Source organism: Cornus florida, unplaced genomic scaffold, assembly GCF_030987335.1.
Source record: "Cornus florida cultivar Cherokee Brave unplaced genomic scaffold, ASM3098733v1 CherokeeBrave_3.0.0_Hap2_Chr04, whole genome shotgun sequence".
Taxonomy (NCBI): Eukaryota; Viridiplantae; Streptophyta; class Magnoliopsida; order Cornales; family Cornaceae; genus Cornus; species Cornus florida.
Window position 1 is genome coordinate 103,861,051 of NW_026775574.1, and position 21,963 is coordinate 103,883,013.

The 21,963-nt window shown below is 35.8% G+C and overlaps 3 protein-coding genes across 3 annotated transcripts; 2 read left to right on the forward strand and 1 right to left on the reverse strand.

Moving 5' to 3' along the window:
* Window positions 1-140: 140 nt before the first annotated feature.
* Window positions 141-4,426, reverse strand: LOC132304394 (two-on-two hemoglobin-3). The gene is made up of 4 exons (XM_059802049.1): window positions 4,113-4,426; window positions 3,040-3,170; window positions 475-619; window positions 141-359 (listed from the first exon to the last, which is right to left on the reverse strand). Exons 1-4 carry the CDS (start codon window positions 4,247-4,249, stop codon window positions 263-265), a joined length of 510 nt encoding a protein of 169 aa, XP_059658032.1. The 5' UTR covers window positions 4,250-4,426; the 3' UTR covers window positions 141-262.
* A 933-nt stretch (window positions 4,427-5,359) lies between these two features.
* On the forward strand, window positions 5,360-12,675 carry LOC132304396 (uncharacterized). Its single transcript, XM_059802050.1, has 2 exons — window positions 5,360-5,848; window positions 11,888-12,675. Exons 1-2 carry the CDS (start codon window positions 5,649-5,651, stop codon window positions 12,351-12,353), a joined length of 666 nt encoding a protein of 221 aa, XP_059658033.1. The 5' UTR covers window positions 5,360-5,648; the 3' UTR covers window positions 12,354-12,675.
* A 1,267-nt stretch (window positions 12,676-13,942) lies between these two features.
* LOC132304397 (FRIGIDA-like protein 4a) lies at window positions 13,943-21,388 on the forward strand. The gene is made up of 3 exons (XM_059802051.1): window positions 13,943-14,941; window positions 19,966-20,141; window positions 20,568-21,388. Exons 1-3 carry the CDS (start codon window positions 14,086-14,088, stop codon window positions 21,156-21,158), a joined length of 1,623 nt encoding a protein of 540 aa, XP_059658034.1. The 5' UTR covers window positions 13,943-14,085; the 3' UTR covers window positions 21,159-21,388.
* Window positions 21,389-21,963: the final 575 nt, after the last annotated feature.

The following is a 21,963-nucleotide window of genomic DNA, read 5'->3' on the forward strand; positions in this document are numbered from 1 at the left end:
GGCTAATCAATACGAATGCAAAAAGACTGATATGCAAGAGATGATATCATGTGAAAACCATATTCTTAGCTCGGAATTGAGATGTACTATGCCAATGTATGCAGGATTTGGATATTGCATCAAAACATAAACAAACGAAAGAACTCGGAATTTTCAGGATTTATTTGATAAAAAGGCTCAATGAAGATATTCCATGTTAACACTAATTGTGATGTAAAAGGTGGTTATACGAACAATATTATCTCGTTGATTCTGTTAAATTTTACACTGCAGCTGGTTTGCTGGCTCCATGCTTACAAGGAACCCCTTGATTTTGATTCTGCAACTCATTTCCAGCCACGAGAAAGAATGCAGTGTGCCTGAATACAAAAGGGCATGCTTAATATGTTGTATCTTCCTTAAAAGAGGAAAAAAAAAAAAAATCCTAATAGTGCAGATATTACTGACAAAGAAGAGAAATAGAGATAGTATTACCTGAAAAAATTCATCATTTTAGTTTTCGAGTCTTCATCAATATCTGTGATGCTGTCCAATGCTTGTTGCATGTGATGCAACCACCTCTCCGCAGCTTGATGTGTGACAGGAAATGGACGGTGACGTCCAATTAGAGCAGGATGTCCTGCAGAAAAATTTAAAACAGAAAACAACATGATCTGGTTACACAAAGTCGGTCTAAAATAAAGAGTGGCAAATCACAAGAAGTATTTCGAATCCAATCTATATTCAACTTTTGCAACTGGCAAATAGATTGCATCTTCAAATTATAATAATTTAATAAGATAGAGAAACAACCATCATCGTTCTGAAATCAGTAATTTGAAGACCTCAACCAAAATGAAATCAGGAGTATTCTCAAGAACTTGGGATTTTAAGGCATGGTAGAATTGCCCAAAAATAGGGTTTGAGGAACTCTGCTTTTTGAAATTTACAACATATGTTGCTGGCTTCTAGCCTTCCACTCAGATTGGGCTTGCATATTCATCATTATAGAAACACAAAAGTTTAGTAGACCTAATACACCACCTATAAATTTATTGCATTCCGTTCCGTCCATCAATTTTTGCAATCAATTAATTGCGCACAATAATATATTGTATAAAAAAAGCTTAAGGCTCTGACACGGTAGTTAAATGACTGAAGGATAAATACCAACAGCTGCAATACTTGTCTCCTTGTAATCAAAATTAGATATCATTCTAGACAGGGTGGGGACGGTGAAAGGAATCAGTTACAGCTTCACCATGGATGGAAGAGCATCTTAAGCGATCACATTTGGATGGAAGAGAAATAGCTGGGTAACAAGTGGAACTCTGACCCTTGAATTATGTCTTTTGACTAATAATGAGATTTTACCCACAAAACAGAAAATAATATTGAAAAGAAAGAAGGAAAAAAAAGTCGAGGTATGTCCTTATTAAAATCATCATATCTACATGGGCTGTGCTATGTTCTGGCCGCCTTTTCGTAGATCTTTTACTTAAACAAATAAAAAAGAAAAATGACTTGGATCTTGAGACTCTTCTTCACCCACTGAAAGAAGAGCATCTTAAGTGACCGGACAGGATGGAAGAGAAAAGATCCAGGCAACATTTGAAACTCTGAACCCTTGAAGTCCTTTATCTCCTAACTAACCTCATGTTATAGAAAACCGAATATGAAACTTGAAAATGAAAGAGAAGTTCAAGATAACATCCTTTTGAAACTCCACGAGTACATGAGTTTGTTTCAGGGGTCGTTCGGTGGATATTTTACTTGAGGCCAAAAAGACCATAGTATGTTGACTGTTCAATGCATACACGCGCTTTAACTTGTCTCACAAAAGATGAAAGGAGGATATCCCTCAAAAGACTATTGCTTCCCCAATATACTAATACTATTTTTTCTCCCCTGATAAACATGAGATTCAAACTCCAAACTCCACCCCTCCCTTTTAGATGGCATGCCACAATATATTACCTCAAATTTGTGCCCCTAATGGCCAAATCCATCCTTCCCTTTTAGATCTCAGGTGCTATTTTCTGGTACAAGTACTCAAATATTATTCATGTTAGACCTATACACTACTTAAAACATGTCACTAGACCTCATGTGTTTAAGAAGCAAAATTTAAAACTTCAACAATTTGAAATGTCTCGAGTCCTTGGAGTGGAGAATTAGATGAATCCAAACACACAAATGCACCTAATACATGTACCAAAGTCCATGAATCATGATGAGCATCATGAAATTTATAGCGCATTGATAAGTTTGGTGGCTAAGCATAGGAAATACGGAATACTTGCGTATCAAAGTCCAACAATTCTGACCATAAAAAAGTCCATCTTGAGGTTAGATTCACACAAAATTGATAAAAGAATGATCAATCTTAATAAAATAAAATAAAACTTTCAATGAATTTCCAGATTGAATTCATAAAACAATCTTGAAATCAAACTGACAACTGCATAGAAATCAATTAAAAGAATTTGGTGGGCACGGTTACTTTCAAATATTCGGAACTCCAATGTATTTGAGTTGTGGGAATTATGGAAAAAAAAAAGGTTGCTCATATAGAATGGATAAGGTCAGTAAACCAGGCCAACCGTACCGATGTATAGAATGCATATGGATTCTTACAAGTACTATCATAGCATTTTAGTATTACTTTGAATGCAAAGATAGAAAAAATATCATACAGCTTGAAATTTTACCCAGAAATTGGAAATTTTGGTCACACCCATAAAAGAATCACTGGATTTCATCAATGTTTTCAACTAATTTGATGGCAACAAATTACAGGCCCATGAATTTGATGGCAGCAAATCACTGGATTACATCAGTGGGGCCCATGAATAATGATTGATTTAATGGGAAGTAAAACCTAAAAGCTCTAACCTTGAAGTGTAAGATTACCAAAAAGATGCATGCCAAAGGGTTCAATGACCTCACAGATAATTAAAACACCAAATTTACTGCGAATATAATTAAAAAACACTTAGCATAGAACGATAAAAGGTTTTTTTTTTCCTAAAAAGATAAAGTTTAATAAAGATTATTGACCTCTTCTCTCAGAATAGAGAGGAGGACCTCCCATTCTCTGCACAAAGAACTCGTATTGATTCTGAATTGCGTCTTCTTTCCTTGAATTTGCAAAAATTGACCGAAACCACTCTTCTTCGTCATCATAAACCCTGATTCAGTTTCAAGAAAAACAAAGCCAAAAATTTAATACCAATCTCAAATGAATCTCACAACTGCAGAATTTTATTTCTTCTTTTCATATATATATATATATATATATATATAATTAGCTCTTGTTAGTTGTTTTGAAAGCTCAGTAAAAAATGAAAATGAAAAAAATAAAAAATAAAAAAGGAGGAGAAGGAGAAATGGTAAATATCTTCGGCTGTGTTTGGTCCATTTTTTAAAACTTTAACTTCCAAGTCCTTCCATCCCCCGCACCCAGCGTAATCTTTCCTCTGTTTCTTTTCTTTCCTTATATTCTCATATCACTCCAACCAAACTGACCCTTAATCTTAGTATGAGAGGCAATCTAGTGCAAAACTAACTAAACTGATGCTTGTGAAAGACAATTATGAATTTTTATTTTTATTTTTTATTTGTGACTGATTAGAGTAAATTATGATTGACTTGTTACAAAAATTAATTCCTTCACCTCCTTCTTCCTCCAAATCCAAATCCTTCCATTTTTAACCCCTTCATAAAACTCTCTCCATTTCCTTTCTTTCTTGTCTCCTCTCATTTCTCTCCAATCAAACTGACCCTAATCTTTTGTCTCAGAGGCAATCCAGTACAATAAATAATAAGATCTACTTTTTTTAGTACCAAAAACAGAATAAATAATCGAATAAACAAAAATCCGCAACAAGTAATCCCATAAAAGCTAATAAACAGAACAATCTAATAACCGTCTTTATGAAAATCAAAATTAAATAAATGCATTCCTTCCGTTTGGCTGCCAAGAAAATATAGTAAAAGAACAAAAAAAAATCAATTTTCTCAGAAGGCATTTGATCAAATCGGAAACATGTTATATACTAGTAGTATACAAACATAAATATATATATATATATATATATATATATATATATACACAAATATACACTACAGACCTGTTGTAGAAATTGGTGGAGAGGTTGATGAAGGTTTGGAGGCCTAGCTTGTCAAAGAGATTGGTGGTGTCGATGGAGAAGGCGTCGTTGGGGTTGACTCCGCTCCACTCGGACGCCTTCTGTTGCAGAGACTGCATTTTCTCTCTCTATACTTTTACTTTCTCTCTATATATTGATCGTGGGGTGTGGGCTTGTGTTGGTCGCGTGGAGACGACGCCAGTTTTTTTTGGTGTGGACAAGGCGGTGGTATGGAGAAATGGGAGGAGTATTTATAGTGGGGAGTGGGAAGATAGCTTTTTGAGGACTAAATTGTTGGTAAGTTTCAACTTGTGAGAGGAATATTCAGTTTTGGGGGTGTGGGGAATTAAAAAAAGCCAAAACAGTGGGCTGTTGTCATCTTCACTTCCTGTGGATGGAGTTAATTCATGGGTCAAGGTTTTGGTGGCAACATTATGAGGTAACAATGTTCTCATATGTTTTGTGTGGGTGTGTGTGTGTTTTTATTATTTTTTAATTCCATTCAAATGAATTTGTTACTCTTCGTCTCATTTTATTTGTCTATGTTGGAAATTGTGATTCAATCATACATGTGTGTGTGATTTTATTTTATTTTATTTTAATTCCACTCAAATAAATTTGTTACTCCCTCGGTCCCAGTTTACAATGTAGACAAATAAAATGGGACGGAGGGAATAATATTTTACGTAAATTCTTTTTAAATTTCATAATTTCACTTATCTAACCTAAATTTTTTATTTATGGAACAAATTTTGTCATGGAGGATTATTTTGCTCTTCTAATACTTTAAATGATAGATAACATTTCATAGACAAAATTAGGGATAGCGTATTTGAGGGTCGTAATCGTGTCGTGTCGTGTCGTGTCGTGTCGATATAAGGATATTTTACTAAGCAGTTTAACCGGAATATGACCCGTTTAATAATCATATCAAGAACCCTCAACATTAATCTGATATTTTTATTAAATAAGTGTAGTTAAACAAGTTACACATGTAATCCATTTAATAACATTTTAAATAAAATTAAATATTTTATTATTTAAATTATTAATAATATTCAATTAAAATTTAAATACTAAAAAAATATATGTTTCAATCCAATCAAATTACTAAATAATCTCTAATTTATAAAAAATAAATTATAAAATACAAATATAGATAATTATTTTAAAACTTAAATAAAAATTTACTTGCGATACTTAAAACGAATATGAACAGGACTCACCCTCAACCAAACAGAACCCGAAAAACCTTTTGAACTGACAAGAAAGTGCTTTTTGACAGACATGCCCTAAATTACCTCTTATTCATTTCTCCCTTTTTATCCCTCTTCCATTAGACCACCCAGTTCAGATGAACAGTTAACAATTCTAATCTCTACTTGTGAACGGTTAACGAGAAGGGTTTATCGTTGAAGTGACTTGAAAACCCTAACCAACAAGGGAACGCCCAATTGCGGATTGAATTGAATCAGCTTACGATTCTAGAGAGAGTGTGTGTGGAGATATAGAGAAAGAATGTCGTTCAGATCAAAGGAAATGATGAAGAAGATCATGAAGAATATCGGTGGTGAGAAGAATTTGGCGCCTGGTGTGAAGGAATCTCTGAGGAAATGCATACCCGACAGCAAGATCGTCATGGGCAGAGCCCATCGAGGCCTCTACGCCGGCCGTCACATCCAGTTCGGCAATCGCATCAGCGAAGATGGTGGAAACAAGTCAGTCTCTCTCCTCTCTCTCTCAATATCTGTATATATATATACTCACACACACGCACGCTTATGGAGACATGAATATATATTATGCAATGGTGAATGAATTTCAAATATTGGTTCTTATTGTTTGTTTTTGTTCATGTTGTTTTTTATTCTTTTTTGAATTGTCGTTTTTCAAGTGATTGTGATTTGCGGAGTTGAATTTGGTGCTAATCCTGTTATACCGTATGTGAATTTCTAGTAAACTTATTTTCAGTAGAAGAAAATGGTGGGTTTTTTTATTTTATTGTGGATTGCAAGAATTCGAGTCTTGTAGATATTATTGTTAGTTTTCAATATCTAGAAATGAGGACCTGCGCCCTCTCTGGAGCTGTAAGGGGGTGGTGTTTAGTGTAACATGTAGGGTTTTGATGGTTGTATTATGTATATTAATTGCATATAATTGGGTATTGGGGTTTTTGTTTGTTAATTTTGCTAGCATGTTTAGCTATGTAATATGTAATGTGTGTATCATGAGCACAGAAGTTAGAATTACACGTTCCTTCACTTAAGAAGACTAGAAGTTCAGCTACTTCATCCCTTCACTTAAGAAGTTCAGCCCGCCATTCCTGCTACTTATGAGAGTTAAGAATAGGCAAAGAGGTCCTATTTGGGAATCCAAGAGGGAGGGTTGGGCTGATGATTTAACTCTTTTGAACCCAGACTTGCGTTCCAAGGTTCACTTCACTGTGAGGATAGAATTATATTTTTTGCCACTTCATTAGGTTCTGCGAAATATGTCGTACTTATTTGTGGTACTTTGTGGGTCACGAAGTGTTTCTTGGTAGTTTACTTGGAATCCTTGTGTCAGTAGATGATTTGAATGATTTAGATATCACTATGGCTTATATCTACTGAGCATTCCAAAACTTGCTAAGAGAATGGAGCTATCATTACAAATTCATGGGCAAAAGGTCTTGCTAATATCAGAAAGAAATATGGACATCAGGTTTCATTAAATCTTTGATACTTGCTTTAAACATTTTAAGGCACTTTCTTTGAATCTTTGATATATATATTCATTATATATTAAACATTTTTAAGATGGCTTTTCATTAGGCAGAGAATACTGGTTGTAACATCACACGCAAAAAGCTTACTTGTTTAGAAAATTTTAAATTTAAGAGCTGGAGAACCGTCCATATGAGGGTTGGATGATCATTCAACAAATAGAATGTGTGGCTCTATGACATGGCCCACATGGGTATCGTTTGGGAATTATTGGACTTCTGTGTTAATATTTATCCCATTCTAAAATATTGTTGTCTGCCACTCTTTTGTTATCGTAGAAAACTATTATTCCGATTCTTAATAATCACAGTTCTTTTAGTATTTGTCTTGGTCTTTGTAAGGGGACTTAATACAAGTCACATAATCACATTGGCAAACTCATTGTGATATGTGTCTCAACTACTAACTTGAAAGTTGCATGGACACCTTCCAACATTTTTTGTGTAACAAAGTTCCACAAGTAAGTTCTTTGTTGTATAAAAAATCTTTGATATGCATTATTGCGTTTCGTTAGGAATCATTAGAAATTCTGGGGTTGAGGGGATTAGAAGCTTTGAAGGACAATTGACCAAAATTTTTGGAGGCCGAATTTGTATAGTAAGTTCCCTCTATAGAAAAGCATTTCGGAGGCTATATATGATTCAAGTGATGGGGATCTTAATGAATAATAGAACAAACTTGTTAGGTGACTAAGAATGCGGGTTTGAGCATGAGGCAAGGCACTTTGTTCCAATCAAGGACGGAGGCATTCAAAGTCCAGTGGGGGCAATTGCCCCCACTGGAAATTTATTTTTTATATTATACCCCCTGTAAAAAAATTATTTTGAAATATATACCTATAAAAAAACCCATTGCCCCACAGAAATATTTGAAAATTAGCACTATTGCCCCCACAAATCCACATTGAGCTTCTTTAAAGAGAAAGGGCCAATGGCCCAAACCACTGAAAGCATCAATCTAACCATCAAACACGTTACATAGAAGGTTATTTATAATGGTTTGAATTTTTTTTTTTTTTTTGCTTATTATAATGGTTTGATTTTTTTTTTTTTTTTTTTTTTTGGTTGTTGTTGTTGTTGTTGTTGCTGTTGCTGCTGTTAAAAGTCGCCCCCACTCACATAATTTTCTAAATCCGTCCCTGGTTCCAATAATGCCAAAGATAGGTTTTAATTTATTCTTCATTAATGGGATCAACACTGGGTAATACCGTTTTTGAAATAAATAAAATCAAAGTCATGGACTTTGAAGTTCGCTCCTTTAAACATCACTTGAAAGCTTCGACATGCTTACTGAAGAGTTCTGGTAGTAAGCTATAAGGAGGGTGAAATTTGTAACATTTATGAGAGCTGAAGCCCCACGCTTCTTTCACCAGCAAATTTCTACAGTGTGTGTGAAGACTAAGAAGAGATTTCTACAACCAGCTACAGTGCTTTTTATTGGAACTGACAGCAATGAACATGCATTTTTTACAAGTAGGAAGATGTAAACATGCAAATACATCTATCCAGCTGTTGCAGGAAATTCCTTGAATAAGGAATAAGGCACTCGATCTGTTATGTGAATAGGCGAAAGAAGGATTGTTAAGGAATGGGCTAAGGGTGATGCCTCTGGATTTTTCTGGGCTAAAGATAGTTTACTTTATTGCTGTAAATAAGAGATTCTATATCAACTAGATAGGCAAGAATCAGTGTCGTGGAAGCTGTCAGAGAGCAGCCCTAACTCTTTCAAATATTGATCTTTTAAAGATTTTTCCTTCTAAAATCATCCATCACTCTGTAACTCTCCCAAGAAGGCTATGTATTTACCTTTTCATCACCTTGTTGTGTTGACACCATTGCTATTTTATTAGGCATGGAGCTTTTGAAGTTGGTTAGGAAGCCAACTTGGTTAGCTTCGAGTTGGCTTGAGAACCGAATACCGGCAGCTATAAAAAGGCCTTAAGGACTCTCCAAGTCTGCTCGAGAATCGGCTACGAATAGCCATTATATGGCCAAAGGGACTCTCCAAGTCTGCTCGGTAATTGACTGCCTACAGCTATTAAAAGGTCTACTGGACTCTTCAAGTCTGCTTGGGATCAACTATCAAAAGCTATTAAATGCCTTCGGACCTCGTTTGCATTCAAGTTGATGGGCGACTAAGTCTCTAAGGAATGTGTCCAATATGTAAAACTGTTGTCTGGGAAGGCAAGTGATAGTAAGGGTATCTCATGAACTGTATGTGTGCTGGAAAAGGCCAATAAAGTCTTTAGTGTGATGGTGATGTGCATGTGGTGCGTACGCTGCTTGTGTACGCTTCCTTAGTAATATATATACATGGTTATGATGTGCTACACTATAAGAATTTCTTTAGAATAGCAACTTGGAATATACAAATATTGATAGGTGAAGGTTATGACTTATGGATTTGGTAGAAAACAGATTAGGAAGAGAGTAATAGATCATAAATTCAGGAAACTAAGTTGGTATGAGATTATGCTAGAGAAATTAAAACAAGATATGGGCTTTATTACATTGGAGAAGATAAACATAGAAAATAGAAATAAAATATGGATAATATAGTTGATAATAATTTAAAAGAATAAGTTAAAATTGTTACAAGAAAGGTGATTGAGCAATGATGTAGAACTTGTATTTGGAGAAAATATTGTTAATGAATAAGTGCTTCTGCGCCCCAAGTAAAAGTAGAATGAAGAGATAAAAGTACAATTTTGAAAATACAGATGAGTTTATTCAAGGAAAATCCGCACGAAATAAATTATATATGAGAGGAAACTTTAATGGTCATGCAAGAAAGGATGTGTATGAAATGGGGCAAGATGAAAATTGATTTGGAGATAGGAGAAACGCTAGGGAGATGCTATCGTAGACTTGGCAATGGCATATAGTTTATGATAATGGATATCTATTTTGAAATGAGAGATGAATATTTAATATTTAATAACCTTTCAAGTGGAATATAGTCATTAACAGGATTCCAATTTGTTTTTTTCCCTAACCAGAAGATACCTCAACTAACATGCAAAGCTTGGAATGTTATTTTATGAGAGAGCTTAACATGCAACACAGGTTCACAACAAAACTTGCCTTTACTAATTCACTTGTCATGAAATCAGAGAACATGGCTTTGATGGCGGGCTCAATATAGGTCTGCCACCAAGAAGAACATACCTGATATAGCTGGAATCACCTCACCAAAAAGACATAGATTCACACTTTTAGATGTATATATTAAACAATAATCAATAAAGAGAAAGGGGATTAGAAATTCAAGATCTAAGTTATGGAATTTAGAAGGGGACAAGTATAATTATTTAAGAATAAAATGCTAAAAGATGAAAGGCAAGGATGTTGACAATGACGCTAACAGAAGAAATATGGAATTTAGAAGATGAAAGTAATGTAACTTGGAATAGGATGGTCAAATGTATTTGAATAATGTCAAAGAGATTCTTGAAAAATCAAAAGGACGATTAAAAAAAATAAAATAACTTGGTGGTGGGGTGAGGATGCACAAACTGTATGTTGAGTTGAGATTCTTGAGAGGCAAATATGATGATGTTGAAAGAAGCAATATGGAATTTAGAACATGAAAGTAATCCAACATGGAATAGGATAGTCAAATGCATTTAAATAATGTCAAAAGAGATTCTTCGGAAGTAAAAAGGTGATTAGAAAAAAAAATGTGGTGGGATGAAAATGTCCAATAACAGTAGAAACAAAAGGAGAGAGTTAAAATTTGACAAATGGTTAGAAATCAAAGTAGTTTCGAAAACTACAAATTTGCAAAGAAGGAAGTTGAAAAAGTACCAAGAGTACCTAAGTGCAAGGAATACGGTGATATTTATTCTAAGTTAAGTACATAGGATAGGAGGAGTAATATAAACAGGTTTTTTATTTTTTATTTTTTTTAAAAAATAAAAAGATAAGGAGAGAAAAATTTGATATTTTAACCATATAAGGGCACCAAGATGAGGACTTGAAGGTCGTGGTAGAAGATGACAAGATTAGAGAAAGGTGAAAATTCACATTAAGTTGTTTTATGGACACCATATAGGAAGCCTAGGTTAATATGTTATCTAAGGGAGTTTTGAGAAATTAAGGATTTTTTTTTTTTGTTGTTGTTGGATTAGGTTCCGATATAAAAATAAAATAAAATAAAATAACACTGAAGAAGACTAGGACATAAAGGGCATTAAGACAGCATGTCATTTCTATTGAGATTTTGGAAGTGTTTGTGGGACTTGTAACAAAATTGTCCAATAAGATCATAATAACTAAGAAAATGCTTGGTGAGTGATGAAAAAGTGTTTTAGGAGGTGTATAAAATTTTCCTTCATGCTCTTCTTAAGCTAATTGTTCTTATCTATAGTCTGCAGGTGTGTCTCAAATGCCAAAATTTCATGCTTGCTTTCATATTCTTAAAACAAAATTGCAAGTTAGTCAACCTAGCAGTATTTACATGCCAATTCATGGATCAAATTGTAAATTTAGATTATAGGGGGGGAAAAGCTATTTCTGTAAAGTAATGCATATGCATGATTTGGGAGAGAGATCGTATTTAACAAATCTTGTTATTGTCAGACTTAACATCAGCTTATTCAATCAGGTTTTCGAGAGGACCAAGTGTTGGCCCCATTTTCGTTGAAAGTCCTAAGTTACATAGGATTTGCATGACTAGAAACACTGTTGAGTTGGTGATACTTATCCTGATGTAGGTCAAAACCAAATGAATACCTGTGGGTTAGATGATTTGTCAATTTGAAGTGAGGGTGATATCTGTATTCTTGGATAACTATACCTAGCATATTGGCCTTCAGCAGATGATATAATTCTTGGCATACTTTGTACAATTTATGTGAGAGCATAAGTATTGTAGATAAACAGTTTTTCCTTGTGCCCTTCTTTGTATTTAAAGTTTTATTATCATCCATGAATTAATAAAGGAAAAGAGTGTCTTATTTCTCAAGAGCATTTGGGCAAATATTGATCATAGGACAAGGAGGACCTGGAAGCCAAATGTACAGGATAAGCGACTCTTCAGTTACATCCTAGATCGCCACATTCGCATGAAAGTTACCACCCATGCTCTCCGTTGCATAGACAAGGCAGGCGGGATTGACGAGTACCTACTGAAGACACCATACCATAAGATGGACACAGAAATGGGCCTCTTCTGGAAAGCCAAGATTGAGAAGATGTATGAAGAGCTTCGGGACATGGAGGTAGCTTTCTTTACGCCTGAGGATGAAGCCAAGTTTGAACAAGATTTCAAAGAACTGAAAATAGCTCAGAGAGCAGCTCGTAGGGAAGCCAGAAGACAGATGTACGGATGGTCGGGCGAGCAGAAGCAGATTGAAGAAGAAAGTGCTGATGCTGAAGCAACTGGTGAGGAAGCTGCGAGTATCGGGGAAGGAAGCTCACATGATGATGGTCCTGAACCGTTGGTTGCCAATTCATAGATTCGGGCTTCAACCCCAGTTTGTCGTGCTGTTGGTCTTTTTGTTAGAATTAACTGACAATTTCGGAATTCTGTCTCTCTTTCATGTTTATGTAGTTCATTATCTATAAGCTTGAGGCATGATAGCTGGATTGCTTTTATACCATGCATTTGTTCAAATATTCCATCCATTCAGGTTGGAATTGTAGTTAATCAATGTATTTCTGTAACTGGATGTGCCCTAGAATCTATGATCCTTTGTCTGGTAAAAAGGAAATGATTTTGATATTTGCCAAATCAAAAGTAATAAGAATGTTTTGATGCCCATTGCAGTGATTTCTTTCCATGGTGGTGTTGAAAAGGGAGGTGATGAATGCATGTATGGTCCTTGTTCAGTTGATGAGAATAAAGTACAAGGGACATTTATTAGTTAAAAAAAAAAGAAAAAAGAAAAAAAAGAGTGCATTTATAAGCATAAAATGCATTTATCATTTTTCAATTATACAACACACAATATTCTTATTTACAGGATTTGGAGGGGACATTCTTGTGTTTGGATCTGATGGCTATGAGACATTTAACAGTATTCTTTGTATATATATTGTGTTATTTTTATTTATTTATTTATTTTTTAATTTGAAAGTTAATATATAGTTATTGGTTGCTTGCTCTTCTATTTGCCATTATCTTATATTTTATTTCCATGTAAAATGTAAATTGGAACAAGATAGCTCTGGGCCTCTGGCACATTAGATGGTACTGTTACTTTTTCAAATCCGTCCGATTAATAAAAATATTTTTTTAATTTTCGTTCGGAGAGTCCCGCATTGGAGATTGGTAGGATTTGGGCTTCCTATGTACATATTTTTAAAGAGAAATAATTCAAATTTGAATAAATTTAAAATAAATTTTATAAAAATATTTAATATAGTCAAATATTTAAGAATCATAATAACAAAAATACCGTTAAAATTTAAAGTTATCATAAAAATAACAATAATAAAAAATTATAGGTAATAAATGAATATTTATTTATATATTATATATTGATTGGGACGGTTCGGAATGGCCATCCCTTTTTCAAACTCAATATTTTTTTAGTTTTAATTTAGAGCGTTTCACATTTAGTTAAATTGATATTCCTATGAATGAAGGAGGACATGAAAATAATTACATTTGTATCCAACATGAAAACTTTGAAATTATAAATATGATATTGGAATATATGAATTTAAGATGAGCCACTCTCTTTAAACTGTAGTACTAAAAGTTTAATGGTATTTGATATAATCAAGGTTAATTACTCCATATTATTTGTCTTATTATTATTTTTTTTTTTGAAAGAAAAACAAAAGAATACAAAAAATGACTATTTTTTTTAAGAAGCTCTAATTTTCGAAAAAGAAAAGTTTTTTATCTGAAAATTGAAGCAAATTTATAGGTAATAAACTTTCACGAGTTGATTATATGGATGAATTAAATATGTGAATTTATTTATAAAAAAAGAGGAAAAAGAAAAAGAAAAGTTTTTTTTTTAGTTAAAAGGTAAGCTTAAGAAAAATAAAAGTTGATTTCTATATATGTACATATATGTTTACTATTTTTTCATTCTCACAAGTCCACATGTTATCTCTGCTAATAAATAGGAGTAGCTATATAACCAAACAGACCTGAATTTGTTGTTCCTTGTTCTATCCACTTTCTGTGAACAATCTAACCTAGGGTTTTTCTAGGGTTTTCCTGAGAAACAAACAATGGCCACAGACTACGTAATCAACGTCGATCGATTCCAGAGCTTCTTCAACGAGCTCGAAACCCGCAAGACCCTCCTCACAACAATCACAGAGCTACACAACAAACTCACCACCCACTTCACATCATTAGAACAATCTTTCGCACAAAAATCACAAACCCTAGACTCCAAGATCGAAGCTTTCGATGCCCAAACCAAAAAAACCCTCGAATCACTCGAAAATCGCGAGAACACAATCCCCGAGCGCGAGTCCGCCGCTGCGGCCCGCATCGAGGAGCAGAAGGAATCGGCGATCTCCGATATTGAAAAGTTGGGTTCTGAGGGCGTGGGAGAGAGGAATTTGTCTGATGTGTTGAGAATGTATTGTAAAATGATGGATTCGAAAGGTTTGGTGAAGTTCTTGCTGGCAAAAAGGAAGGAGTCGGTGGCACTGCGGACGGATATTGCAGCGGCATTGGAGGCGGCTGTGGATCCGATGAGGTTGGTGTTGGACGCCGTAGAGGAGTTTGTGGAGACAAAGGTGGAGGGGAAGGTTGGAGTGGCAGATAGGCGTTGGGCGTGTGGTATCTTGATTCAGGCGGCTGTGACCGTTGGGGAGTCGGTCAATGATGGTGTGGCGCGTAGTCTGAGGGAGAGGGCGGCCGGGGTGTTAGAGAAGTGGAAGGGATTGTTGGGTGGTGGAGAGGGGAGTGGGGTGGGGGCAGGTGAGGCAGCGATGTTTTTGCAAATGGTGGTTGGGGTTGGATTGAAGGAGAAGTTTGAGGAGGAGTTCTTGAGGAAGTTAGTGGTGGATTTCGCAGCTAGGAGGGATATGGCAAAGCTTGCGGTAGCTTTGGGGTTTGGAGACAAAATGGGAGGTATGAACTTCTGTGAAACTTTGATATATATGTGTTTGTGCGATTGTCTTTTTTTTGAAGTGTGAAATGATGGTTATAATGTGTATTATTTATCAGTGTGTCACATGGCATGTTATTTTAAAGGTTGTGTATCTCGGAAACATCACTGAAACACCAAATTAAAATAGAAATGAGGTTGCTTATTGAGATCCTTTAGTGCCCATTTGTTGTCAGAAAAAAAAAAAATTTATACGGTCTCCTGTTAGCATAATCTTGTTCTGTCATTTCAGATGAGTAGTAAAGCTTTATGTGTTGGTGTAATTTGCAGGGGATGTTGAAATGTTTCATTAATCTTTTACAATTGCATATAATACAATTGATCTTGCACTTTTCTTATTTAAATTATATTTGTGTATCCATCATTGGTGTATCCATCTCTGGTGTTGGGCATATCCATGGGTTGAGCAAAGTTAGCTGATGCAAGAAATGAATTAATTAGGTGGAGAACAGCTGGATAATTACTAGTTGTTATATGACATAGTAATTTAGGTAATGACAAGGAGGATAACATCTAGCAAACCTATGTTGTTGAGTTAACCTTGTTTATAAATTAAAATCTATACCAAATTATTAAACCTTTTAACAGTAGCTCTGGTTAAACATTTTAATATTCTAAGTTATGATGGGTGTGGAAATAATGAAATTTGAAGCCAAAACAAGCTACTTCATGAACTTCATTATAATACCCAATTGATTATTTATTTGAATGCCCATTAAATTCAAAGGAACCAATTTGACCATCGTATCAGGTTTAAGCACCTCTACTAAACTATCTAATGGTTGAGTAGCTGCAACCACAACTATCCCAGCACCATTATAAGAATTTCTACAGCCAATGCCACTCCCCACATCGCCATTACTTTTTCTGTTGCAGTTACCAGCGTCAACTTTGTGTATTAATTTTGCTTTCCATTTAGACAGTTTCATATGTGTATAAGCAATATGTATTACAAGGAAACACTCAGTTTAGAAGCGGTAGGGATGATGGCATCTACCCCAAACGTCACCAAAAAAAACTTCTAGCAATCTTGTGGGGTGGGGGAGCGGCATGCTCCTTGAAATAAGGCTCGGTCAGAATACTTTGTTAATGATATTAGTTGTGGTATCAACTAATATTTCTTAAATTAGCTTAGCTATGTATTTAGATTTTTTGTTGTCAAACTTTAATGTCTCTTCTCTTATTCATAAGAAAATTTTAAGGGAAAATTACATTGACCGCCCCTTTAGAAAGGCCAAATAACAGAGACCTCTATGTTTTAAAAAAGGACACTGACCTCCCCACCCCTTGTTTCAAGGTGCAGCATGCTCCTTGAAACAAGGCTCGGTCAGAAAACTTTGTTAATGATATTACTCATTAGTTATAGTATCAACTAATATTTCTTAAATTAGCTTAGCTTCGTATTTAGATTTTTTGTTGTCAAACTTTAAAGTCTCTTTTTCTTATTTATAAGAAAATTTCAAGGGAAATTTACATTGACCAGACCTTTAGCAAGTCTAAATAACAGGGACCTCTATGTTTTAAAAAATGACACTGACCTCCCCTGTCAGTAACGTCAGTTGAGCTCTGTTAACAAATTGTGCAATTTTACGTTAATACCCATTTATATATGTATTGTTTAATTAAAGAGGCGTGTTTGTAAAAGGACAAATATACTCGATCAGAACTTTTTTTTATCATTAGATCAAAATGCTAAACTAGAGAGAGAAATCCTAACTTCTTTTTTGCTATAAAATTCTCTTTTTATTTATTAATGATAAGTAAGACTTTACTAAAATTCTCCTCTCTCACTAAGTATGGCTGCACACACACACACACACACGTGTATATATATATATATATATGCATATGGTGCTAAAATTCTCTCGTCTCTCACCTCTCTACCCTCAAGAGAACTGGTTTGGTTCTCTTTTCCTTTTGGACATTTCCTTTCTGATCAAAACCCAACTTGAATTTTCATTTTCCTGATGTATTTTCTTCGTAGAAAAATCTAAATCGATGTGAAGGGAATTCATGGATGATAGTGGCTCATATGATAATGGTTGCGATAGACTTAGGTCTATAATCATTGCCTTGGAGCATGGCTCGGCTAGGGGAAGAATCCATTGTCCATGGTGTTCTTTGCATTCATCACCCTTGTTTCTACATTCCTTCTTTGCAACTGGTACATATTAGATTACCTTACGCTAACTATGTTCCCATGGGAAATTGATATCTTGAATTCTGCTAAGATGAGTTAAGGTAATAATCAATGTGGATTAGTACACAATTTCTTTTCTTAGTTGTTTTGCAAGTTGAAACTACACACTTATTGCCTAAATGTAGAATTTGCTTGGGCTGCCACCCTGATGACTGGTTGTCGGGGAATTTTGTCCAAGTCCGATGATTTCAACAAGTTGCTCTGTGTGATTGTGTGAATGATGAGTTCGGTGAGAGAGAGAAACTTTGAATGAGAGAGAGAGATAAGGGTTCAAAGAGTGAGAGAGAGGAGAGATTGAGTGAGAGAACGAGAGGCCAGAGGGGGGTTTGGGGTTAGAGGGAACAAATAATATAGAGAGAGAGGAAAAATGATATTTTGATTGATTTGGTTTAGGGCATTTTCAACCTATTTCCTCTCTTTGTACCAGATTCCGATTGCCGTTGTGAAGAAGATCAAGAAGCTTCAGAGGAGCTTCTTGTGGGTTGGTATCGGAGAGGAGTTTAAGTATCATGTTAATTGGAAGCAAGTGTGCAAGAAATCAGTAAGGTGGGGTGGGGATTAGGAGGTTTGATATGTTCAAAAGGGCTTGTTGGGCTAGTAATTGTTCAAAAGGGCTTTTTTTAGACACTATGTAGGAGGGTTATTAGTTGCAAGTTCAGGGAAAGTAGGGGCAATTGGTACTCTATGGAGGTGAGGTACCCAGGGGGTGGGATGCCTTCTCCAAGCACGTTTGATTTCGATTGAAAAGTGGGAAGAATATTAGACTTTGGGTGGATGATTGGGGTGGTGGGAGATCACTAGCAAGAGCTATCCCAAGTCTCTCCAGATTGCTATGAATGGACTCTCTTCAGTAGCTGACTGTTATCGCCTTGATAGCGGTTGTTGGTTTGGGATATTCAGTTCATGAGGCATCTTCAGGACTGGGAGGTGGACTTTGTTCGGTTTTTGGTTTTGTTGTGCAGTCAGTAGGTAATCGGCAAGGGGGATGATGAGTGGATTTAGGTGGCTTATTCTCATGGGAGGTTTGAGGTTCACTCCTTCTATAGGAGATTGGTAGGCGAGCAGGGGCTTCCTTTCCCCGGAAGGCTATTTGCCACACAAAATCCCTGTTGAAGGTAACTTTTTTCAGTTGGACAATAGCCTTGGGGAGGGGAGGGTTTTGACAATTGATAACCTTAGGAGAAGAAAGCAAATCATTGTCGATTGGTGTTGCATGTGCAAGAAGGACGAGGAGTCAGTGAACCATCACTTGTTACATTGTTCAGTAGCTCGGGAGGTTTGGGATTTGCTTCTTGCAGTGTTTGGTATTTGCTGGATCATGCTGTCTTCTACGAGGTAAATGCTTGAAGCTTGGAGAGGGTGTATAGTGGGGAAGCAAGTTCAGGATGCTTGGAGGGTGGCCCCTCTTTGTGTGTGGTGGGGTTTTTGACAGGAGATCCTTTGAAGGGGAGGAGACTCCTATTTGGGCTTTGAAATTCTTCATACTTAGTTCCTTATTCTTTTGGATCTGTGGTAGATTTTGTAAATTAGTGGAGGATCTATTGGCTTTTGTGGATAGTTTGGGGGTGCACTAGTTTTTTGGGTTTGTGCTTTGTAAGTGGGATTCGCTCCCCTTTGAACGCTTTTTATGAAATCTAAAAAAAAAAAAAAAAGAACCAGGACATCAGCAAATTCCGTTATTGACTGTTGTGACAGATGCCAGTACTACAAAACTATCACCGACCGGGGAGGTCAGTGTATTTGTGAAAACATAGCAGCGGTTCCTATTATTTAGCCTCTCTACAGGCTAGGACAATGTAATTTTCCCAAATTTTAATGTCTTTCCAGAATGTTAGTTGAAGTGAGTGCTTCTATTTTATAGAAACATGCTCAAGTTTATCAATGTTTTAGATTTTTTTTTTTTAAAGTTTGTGGATGTATTAGGCTATAGCCACTACGCTGTCTTTGTAGTATATGTGCGCTGTAAGTTGGTATGGTAAACTGTCTTTCTTATGTTGAGGTCTGGTTGGTCACCTCTCTCTAGCTTTTCTTCAATAATCTTCGTTCATGTTTTGTACAAATTTCATATCAATAATAACTTGAGCTGAATCCTAAATTAGCTATAAGCTATGTGTTAGACACTTGCATCGTTTTTAGGTATTAATTTCAACTTCTATACCTAAAATTAATGAAATGCATTGCTAGTACTGCTGTGATACTGGCATTTTTTTACTACATCTACCAGTCATCAAGCATAGTATAAAAGTTTAAGTGAAATAAAATACAGAGTTAGTACAGATAGCAAGAAATTGACTTCTTTTGTTATTACCATATATATTTATTTTTTGTTGTTTGTAGTGTTGAGCCGACAACCTATCCATTCATATGCTAATGCGAATTATCATTGTCTGGTAGGTAAAGTGGTGAATTGAGAGAGTTGTCCTTTCAAATGCAATAATAAATTATTCACTTTATTTAGCTTTACATTTTATGATCACGGTGATGACTCATCAAACTTGTTTGCCATTGAGATCTTTTTGTTAGGTTAATTACTATTGTATATCAACAAACATCCATAAATTTAGTAAATTCAGCTTTTGTTGGAGAACGAAAACAAACTAAAAATAGCAAAGAATTGGTGAATTGGGTTTTATGCTTTCTTTTGCTGTGTTTAAACTGTGAAACCTCTACTTGAGTGACAAATTATTTAGAGAAGGTTTTTTCTTGAGTGGAGTTTGAGTTATGAAACCATGGAATTGCATTCATTTAATTGATCATCTTGATGAAAGTTGTAGTTTGCTTGCCCAGATATAATTGATGGGTTGGTGAAGAGTGGGAAGGAGATTGAAGCTATTTATTTCGCGTTTGAGTCCGGGTTGACTGGTCGGTTTCCTCCGGTTGATCTGCTCAAATCGTACCTCAGGAACTGCAGGAAGAATGCTAACAACATATCAAAGAATGGAAAATACAGTTCGACTGCAGTGGTGCGTCAATCCCGAACTTTCCTTCTTGTTCTTTTTCTTTCTTGAATGCCATTGGCCTTTTGGATTTATAATGTTATGTTTGAACGTGCCTTCCAAGATAAGTCTGCATTGTTTCCTTCTGATATGTTTTTGACTATCCTTCCCCTCCACCCCTCCTCTCTCAGATTTGAAAAGAGGCTCATTTTGATTTATGCATAGGAACTTTTAGGGTATTGATACCTGATGTTACAATTTTGAAGGATGGACTTTTGCAATCTACAATTGGAAAACAGAATGGAACATTTTATATACATATGTTGTCGAAATGTCTCCAACCTTTTTATGCCTAGGATTACATGTACACCTGCACTGGTACTTCAAACAGTTACTGAATTCATGACTCTCTTTTATCTGTCTGGTTACTTGATCTGCCCACTGATTTTTCAGGAAGAGGCCAACAACTCAGAGTTGAATGCCATCAGAGGTATCATAAAATGTGTGGAAGACCACAAGCTTGAATCGCAGTTCACCTTAGAAAGCCTAAGAAAGCGGGTCACTCAGCTTGAGAAGGCCAAGGCAGAGAAGAAGAAGAGTGGGGGATCCACAAGCAAGCCTTCAAACAAACGGGCCCATGGAGGAGGCGGTGGCAGGGGCAATGGGGCACCCCCCTTCCGTCCGCCTAAAGCAGGGAGATTTTCAAATGCTTCTCCTTCTTTCCGCCACAGGAATCCCTCCCAGTCACATCCGGTCCCGGCTGCTAGATTTTCTGCACCCTACAACTATCCCAGCCAGAGTGTGTACGAGGGTCCTGGCACGACCTCATATGGAGGACCAGGGTATGGTGGGACTTACACACAAAGCCCTGTTGCACGTCCTCAACAATACTCGTACCCACCTCAGGATGTTGGAGCTGCTGGGGTCCAAGCAAGTGGATCATATGGAGGACAGGGTTCATACGGAGGACAGGTGAACTATAGTGCATACGATTATGGTGTTGCTGCTGCTCCTACTTATCCACCGTCATACCCACAAGTGTAAAATGTTAGTAGGGACGAGGACAAGGACGACAAATGTAGCGTGACTCAAGTTATTCTGTATGGGATTTAGGGCAGGAATCATAAAAGGCTCATTTCCATTGCTATAGAAAATGATTATTAGCACCAGCATTAGTTAGTGTATTTAACACCGGATTTTCTTTTCTTGCTAAGGATCTCTTGTTTTGTTATTCTAATGAAATGTTTAGCTGAATAACTCCTCTTGTGTTTTTACATGGACCTTGTTTTTGTGTTCTTCATATATTCTTTTTTGTAGCTTTATAATCCCTTGGATGACCAACCCAAAAACCTTATTGCAGAAATGCAGTAGTTAGTAGCACGGCTTTTGTTAGAGAACCACAAATTATAAAAAATCAGGAAAAAAATAGTATGCTTAATGGATAAGACTTGCCTATTCACCGGTGAGTAGGTTATTTCTATTGACGGTTGATGCGATCGAATCACAAATGAACAAATAATTCGCAAAGTGATAAATTAGAAAATCAGGGTGGGTAATTGGATTTATTCCAAAAAAAAATTATTATCCCTTTTTATCACTTTCCGATATTGTAAGTACAAATTATTTATGTATTTGTAATTGGATCATATCAACGGTAGGTAGGAATGACCTACTCACTGGTAAGTAGGCAAGTCTTGTCCATGCTTAATTGAAGTTGCTCCCTTCATTTTATCCCAAGAAAAATAATTTCATACTAATACCTATAATTTGGAGAAATATAAATAAATTTATTTTTAAATTTTTTGAGTGAGTATGTATGTATGTTAAAAAGTTTCACAAGCCAAATTGA

What these genes read in the sequence shown, in the direction of transcription:
- LOC132304394 (XM_059802049.1), bottom strand. Translation starts at nt 4,249, where the DNA reads ATGCAGTCTCTGCAACAGAAGGCGTCCGAGTGGAGCGGAGTCAACCCC. An exon ending in TCCACCAATTTCTACAACAG is followed by an intron (nt 3,171 to 4,112) that starts GTCTGTAGTGTA and finishes AAACTGAATCAG; the next exon opens with GGTTTATGATGACGAAGAAG. An exon ending in AAAATGATGAATTTTTTCAG is followed by an intron (nt 360 to 474) that starts GTAATACTATCT and finishes TTTTGTATTCAG; the next exon opens with GCACACTGCATTCTTTCTCG.
- LOC132304397 (XM_059802051.1), top strand. Translation starts at nt 14,086, where the DNA reads ATGGCCACAGACTACGTAATCAACGTCGATCGATTCCAGAGCTTCTTC. An exon ending in GTTTGGAGACAAAATGGGAG is followed by an intron (nt 14,942 to 19,965) that starts GTATGAACTTCT and finishes TTGCTTGCCCAG; the next exon opens with ATATAATTGATGGGTTGGTG. An exon ending in AATACAGTTCGACTGCAGTG is followed by an intron (nt 20,142 to 20,567) that starts GTGCGTCAATCC and finishes CTGATTTTTCAG; the next exon opens with GAAGAGGCCAACAACTCAGA.
- LOC132304396 (XM_059802050.1), top strand. Translation starts at nt 5,649, where the DNA reads ATGTCGTTCAGATCAAAGGAAATGATGAAGAAGATCATGAAGAATATC. An exon ending in AGCGAAGATGGTGGAAACAA is followed by an intron (nt 5,849 to 11,887) that starts GTCAGTCTCTCT and finishes TATTGATCATAG; the next exon opens with GACAAGGAGGACCTGGAAGC.